Source organism: Amphiura filiformis, chromosome 12, assembly GCF_039555335.1.
Source record: "Amphiura filiformis chromosome 12, Afil_fr2py, whole genome shotgun sequence".
Taxonomy (NCBI): domain Eukaryota; kingdom Metazoa; phylum Echinodermata; class Ophiuroidea; order Amphilepidida; family Amphiuridae; genus Amphiura; species Amphiura filiformis.
The window spans coordinates 10480295-10487385 of NC_092639.1; the positions used below are offsets into that span (position 1 = coordinate 10480295).

Consider the following 7091-nt stretch of genomic DNA (forward strand, 5'->3'; position numbering starts at 1 on the left):
AAAATGTACCCGTTTTTCCTCTGTCCACGGAGGAGGTTTGGCTACTTCAAACATTGTCAAAGATTGAAAAGGAGTACACGTACTATGCATAAATATCAAACATTCCTCAATGATAACTTTATAAAACAATAAATTTTATTTAGGGAATGGGCTTTACTGGTGGGCTTATGGGCTATGGATGTGGGATGGGACTTCTCTTGCTATACTTGCAATTACAATTTTTTCTTCGTTATGCCTTTTTGTTTTATTATATTTCTTTCTTTCTTACATTTTTTTATTTACAATATAAGTCATTTCACTTTTTGGGATAAAGGGCGGTTTGGGTTGTCTTTTGTTCTTCTGAAGTGAGTTTACTATGCTGATCTGCCTTTCCGTGTCATTAACCGTGGTTTCATTTTAATCTTAAATGTAGCAAACCTAATCCGTGGACAGAGTGAAAAATGGGTACATTTCTTTAAAAGGGCATATCTTCCAAAATTGTGAGCCGATTGATATAATTGTTTTGGTTCATTAAAGCTAACGATTGAAAGTTTCTTCACATACTAAAATATATTTGATCAACGTTTCAGAAATAGGAGAAAAATAGGGCGGAATGTTTGTTTTTGGGACACCCTGTATAAAGAATAAAGACTGGTCATTCCGGGGGTCATTCCATGTGGATCAAAGGGTGTATTTGGCCAAAGGCAGGCGTTTCAAAAACACCAATAGCTACCAATATCACGGAGAGCAATCATTTTGATACAGACTGTATACACCGTTTCACATTTCCTTTGATTGCGATAACAATTCAAGTTCAATTTTGATTTGTTATGGATTACATGATTATGAAACAAAAACCCCGATTTCCATCTTTTAATATTTTAGATTCGAAACTGGCTTCTATGTCTTGGATTCGTGTTAGCCTTTGGTGCCATGTTCAGTAAAACTTGGCGTGTTTATCGCGTCGTGACTTTGAAGACACCACAGCGAATAGTAAGTGTATAGTATTAGAAACAGTAAAATTGTTATTGCGACTCTTGAGATATTTCAGTTAGACTTGCTTTTAATTTGTATTGAAGAAAATATTCGCCTTCATCGGTGCTAGGTGAATGAAGGTGAATGAAGCCCAGGACGAAGAATGTCAACGACAATAATTTTAACACAACAAGCCCGTTGCAAGGTGTCCCAAACTCACCCCTCCTTACACGTATTATGCCCTTTACACCTCATAAATATCGATGAACTAATCATTCCAACCTAGTCACCTTACTAAATGATTATATGAATCATATTGATTATATCAATTCTATAACTGGTTTTAAAATAATCATATCAATTATTTTAATCTGTTGTTATTAAATATGCAGTAGATAAAGCATATTGAAGCTATATTCATGATATTGTTCCCCATAGAATATAAAAACATGTAATTTGATAACTAAGGTTGTCGATGACATAAGGTTACGCGAGTTTTTTTTTTTTAAGAATAAACTAATTCTTTGTAAAATTACGTAAGTTTGAAGAAGGACATCAGTGATAGTTAAGGTTACGCATTCATGCATTTTTAAGTTAAGGTTATGCATAGTTAAGGTCAGGGGAGTGAAGCATAGTTAAGATCAGGGGAGTGACAATAAATCATTTGCATGGCCAAAATGACGGCAAAATGACCCCGCAGCCAGTTTGGTTCTGCTCCCTCAGAATCAAACTGGCCACGGAGAAGACTGCCCTCCTTGGTGTTTGTTCATTTGCGTATAAAGAGCCTTTCTGGGAGTTCGAAAGACTTGGGCTAGGTTTCAGAATCCGACGACGCATTGTACCAGAAATACCCTTTCTGTGAAATCGCCAGATCATTAAATTAGTATCACCCGGCGTCCCCGTGCACTGAAAAACCTTAATTTTTGTTGTTGCGGGGCAAAATTGAACAATATTGTTTCTGAGCGGTTTCTTTTAAGGCCGATACCCCCTCAACCCATATACCTTATTGAGGAATTTAACTTATCAAATTACGTGTTGTCTATATATGATCTCGAACAAAGCTTCCAAACGTGTGATATACGGCAAAGAAGTTAATAGCAACAGATGGCGGTGTCACTCATTTTAAGACCAGTTGTAGAATGATTTAATAATACTGATCATTTGAATAGGGAGACCGGATCGAATCATTCATTGGTCAATTAAATATTAAATCAAATGTATTATTTCCCGGAAAACATGGAAAATAATAAATAATACTGTGCAACTTGCGCCTACCAAGTTTGATGCAGATCCTAATAAAAGTGAAATAATTTCTCATTACATGATGCTATTGCCATAACGTTGGTGAGTGATGGTGAGTGATGATGTCGAAGATAATGGTGATGAATGATGATGATGATTTTACTATTGATTAATTTTAATATCCGTCAAAATGTTTCATCTATCACATAGGTAATTAGTGATAGGCAGCTGTTTGCTATGGTAGCTATTCTCGTCGCTGTCGACGTAGTCATTCTTACTGTATGGGAGATCGTGGATCCAATGAAGGTTGCTACATACGATCTTCAACCTGAGGTAAGCAGGCATTGTGGCGTGATGGGGGACAAGTACGGATGGCCAATAGCATCAAAAGACGCCTAACATTATACGACTAACCGTAGACGTCCAAGATGCCATCTTGGACGTCCAAGAATAGACTCAAATCGACGAATCACAGAGCCGGAAATCACAAACAGCAAATTCATCTTATCTTTGTGGCCATTGTAGCGCATTTGTCCAAGTGAAGTCATTATTCATTATGTTTGTTAGCGGACCCACTTGAAAACCTTGCCCGGTGCGTCACTGAAAGTCATGAGAGTCATAAATAATGTGGACATTAAAAATCTATGCGTCGCAAATAGGACCTTACGCTGGTTTCATATTTTCTGCCGCATGCACCTGAGCGGAATGACGCTTCGAATCATGCCGCGTGTGTTTTTCTGCAAGCTAAGCGGCACACCACTGCGGCTGCTGCCAATGTTGCCGCCCAGCACCGCCAAAAATCGTTTCCAATTCTCATACTCAGAGCGGATCCGCTCCGGCGAGTTGACTATAGAATTCAACTCCTGGCGATACTGCCGCTTGGGAAAGCGGTTGAGTGATCGATATATCAGCCTGCCGCGGGTCACCGCTAGCATTTCTGGTGCGGCTGCGTAGTGAAGCAAAATCGTCGTCAGAGCGACAAAGCGGCAGGAATGTATGAAACCAGCATAGCACAGTATATCGGTACTACAAATATCAACAGATCGTATTTATATAAAGCAATTATTGTGTCGCCTCTCTTATATTTTGTGCTTTACAGATCGCATTGTCGGATCTGGAAGATTCCTCTGAAGTGCGTGAAATCATCCAGCCATATTTCAACTACTGTTCATGTAATAATATGTTATACTTCTTTAGCGCTCTCTGTGTTTACAAAGGTCTTCTGTTAATATTTGGCACATTCCTGGCGTGGGAAACAAGAAAGGTAATCTTCTTTAAAAAAAAGTATGCCCAATATTCTAAAACGGTTTATCGTGTGTCAAATTTTGGAAGCAGATTTTATTTTTGCGTATAAATAACACTAATTCAAAAATAATGCGTGCGTAACATGAATTTACCAAAAGCCGAATCCGGATTCGGCCGTCTGTAGAATTCATAATGATATGATCAAATATCGGTCTTTGGATATACAGGGGTGAAAAATAACTAGTACCTCATTTTTTTTGCTGTCTGTATAAACTTTCATCTGTTTTCCTTTTCTGATTCTAAAGGTGGCTATACCAGCATTGAATGATAGCAAATACATAGGAATGAGCGTTTATAACGTTGTGATCCTATCCAGTATTGGAGCAGCTGTCAGTCTCATCATTTATGATGATCCACCTCTTCTTTTTATCTTCACCGGTACCCTCGTCATTTTCTGCACAACAGTAACTCTAATCGTCATTTTTGTACCAAAAGTAAGTAATGACTGCTCAGTGTTCTTGTAGTTACATTTTCCATCGATTTCACAGATTGCTTAAATTTTGAAAGGCCACCTGGCACCTTTGTTTTGGTGTAGGCATAGTTTTACGTAGAACATCCTGCAACACTTGCAACGTCACTACCGAATTTATTATTGATAATAATCGTATGGTATTGCATATCGTATGGATTCCAATATCTCTTTCCCTCCTCTCCCTCTCTCTTCTCTCTTTTTTCCTCTCTCTTCCCCTCCTTTTTCCTTGCACTAGGGGGCGGGGGCCCAAATAGGCAATTTTTGCCAGTGGGGGGGGGGATCGCCCCCCCCTGCAGCTACGCCACTGGTTATCATTATTCGTTGTCGGTACACGACGGACTCGGGACCGCGGCCTACCGTCAGTCCTGGATAACAAAAATGTGAGTCTTCCTTTTGGCCTGCCAGGTTCACTTCAATTAATGCATGCATAAAATTGGATGCCAACAATATTTATGATACATTTGTTATGACTCTGTATATAGGTAATATCGGTGTATAAATATCCAGAAGGCAAGCCCGTAACAACTATGGCAAGTCAAGGAGGATCTATAGATCCGAAACAGACTCTTCATGATGCAGAAGAGAAACGGCGTCTCAGAGAGAAAATGGTCAAGGTACGTTATCGGTAGACGATATCACACATAGTCACCGGGCTTCTGTCTCATAGGCCCACATGTGATTTGGAAGTGTACGCCATTCAATGCAAACCTTACCAGTAGCGTACCTATGGGTTGATACGCCCGAAGCCAAGGATGCAGAATGGTGCCCTCTCAATTCATGAAACAATTGCACGCGAAGCGCGCGAAAAAATTTGCACAAATACTACTAATTTGGTCATAATCAAGTTGAATTTGGTTTCAAACGGTATTTTAAATGACTATACCTCATGTACCTTGTGATGTGCACCGAGTAATATAATTTTTGTCGTGGCAGATTTGAGTTAGACTGTGGTTAGGCCTTCTAATGTGTTGTAGTCTATGTGCCTTAAAAAAGGTACCTGTAAGCCAGGCAATTTGCATAGCCAATCAGCAATATACATGTAAAGAAGGAGATTTTGAGTGCAACAAAGTGCTCTTCTCTTCTGGACAACGCGCGGTCAACGGGCCGATTTGGAAATGTTGGCCCCACCTTGGTTCGGTGGCCCTGGTACGCCCATGTACATTATATCATAACAGAATTGTTTAATGATTTCACGTCCGGCACATGTGAGGTTAGGTTTTTTTAAAATTAAGAGTTAAAGATGAAGATCGGGTAGATTGTAATGCTTCTGCCGCCACTGCAGCCTAGCCCCCAGTTGTAAATCAAAACGTGACCACTTGAGCGCACATGCCTTCTTCAAGGTGAGTTTTGGAGCCTCCAACTTTTGGTTTGGCCCAGGGCCCCCCAAAAGGTAAATCTGGCCCGAAGGTTCATTCTTTCTTCCTTTCACTTTTTGCAGCTTGAAGAGGCTATACGAAAGGCAGTCAACAGCGGATCGCTAGAATGTCTGAAGGAGTCAATGGGTGCAACAGTGATCGACCCAGAGAATACAAACAGTACCACGGATCGTGTATAAAAATATCTACGGGATATGCGATTCTCCGAAACTTTCGGAAGTTTGAAAATGCGAATTGTTCACGGTGGCGTAGCACGAGTCATCCTGGGGGTGCTTTCACCAACTGTTTTCAGCAATTTTCCTATGGGATTTCTAAACGAATCGATGGGGTGAGGCACGTGCCACCAAAGCCCCTGTGACGCTACGCCACTGATTGTTCATATACTTTATTATTTAAGTTAACGCATAAGACTATGCCATAGTTGATGTTTGAGATGATGCATTCAGTTGGACTCGAAAATGGTAAAGTATTCAAGACATTACGCACTGACGACTTGCGGCCATAAAAGTACAATTACGTATTGAATACAACATCTTATCTCGGTATAGTTATAGTAACTGTGCCAATGCATAAAGTATTCAGTCATGTTTGATCGATGCTAGCATTAAAATAATCGTAAAAAGAGCCAGAACGCAAATTGACTTTGAACTTGTGACATCACATGTTTATTTCATCGGCAAACTAGGAGTGGAAGCGCTTCCTTAAGATCCGACCCCTTAATACCAATGTGATAAACAAAAGTTTGGCGCGATGTAGTCTTATAGCTAGGCCAACATTACGGTCTTTTGTCAACTCGTCTTGATAAACCCTTCCTGATGCAAGATACAAATGTTATCAACCACTCTCTTCTTCGCAGGGGGGTGGCGAGGTGATGAAAGGAGGGGAGAGAGAAAGAAAAAACCCCATCATATTCACCACAATATGGTATTCATTATCCCTGAAGAGGGGAGGGGAGCTTGGGTGGGATGGGTGAGGAAAGGAGGGGAGAGAAAAAGGAAACCATATTCACCACAATATGGTACTTATATCCCTGAAAGAGGAGAGGGGAGCTTGAGCCAGGAGGGTAAAGGAAGGAGGGGAAACACAAAGGGAATGAATATCATATAATTTCTCTACAATATGGTGTTCATATCCCTAGAGAAGAGATGAGAGGGAAGCTTAGGTGGGGAGAGTGAGGAAAGGAGAGGAGAGAGAAAGAAAACTAGACTTAGCTGTGGTCTAAGACCACGAACACAGCCGTGTTGTGACCCCTTAATGACCTTTGACCCCAAAATATATGAAAACCCCATAGACATTGGCTAATGTCAATGTATGTGTGCACGTGGCATCACTTTGCCATGTTATTTGTGGCAGAAGGGGCATTTTGAAGGTTTTCGTCTCAGACCGGAAGTGACCCCTTAATGACATTTGACCCCAAAATAAAAAAATACCACATATGAATTGGGTAACCACAATTCATGTGTGAACATACCGTTACTGTCCTATGTTTTTCTTAGCAAATAAAATTTTTTGAAGGTTTTTCGTTTTATACCGGAAGTGATCCCTTAATGACCTTTGACCCCAAATCTGTGTACACCCCATAGACACTGGGTAATAACAATGCATGTGTGCAAGTGGCGTCACTGTTCTACATAATCTGTGGAAGAAGATGCATTTTAAAGGTATTTCGTTTTATACCGGAAGTGACCCCTTAATGAGATTTGACCCCAAATAAAAAAATACCACATATACATTGGGTGACT

The 7091-nt window shown here is 40.3% G+C and overlaps 1 protein-coding gene across 1 annotated transcript in view; it reads left to right on the forward strand.

The window, feature by feature from the left end:
* LOC140165773 (gamma-aminobutyric acid type B receptor subunit 2-like) overlaps window positions 1–6183 on the forward strand; it is a 29448-nt gene extending 23265 nt beyond the window's left edge. Inside the window, exons 12-17 of the mRNA XM_072189097.1 lie at window positions 865–972; window positions 2407–2529; window positions 3296–3460; window positions 3747–3935; window positions 4456–4587; window positions 5412–6183. Coding sequence (XP_072045198.1) covers window positions 865–972; window positions 2407–2529; window positions 3296–3460; window positions 3747–3935; window positions 4456–4587; window positions 5412–5528 — 834 coding nt within the window. The 3' untranslated portion in view covers window positions 5529–6183. The remainder of the gene's footprint in view (window positions 1–864; window positions 973–2406; window positions 2530–3295; window positions 3461–3746; window positions 3936–4455; window positions 4588–5411) is intronic.
* Window positions 6184–7091: the final 908 nt, after the last annotated feature.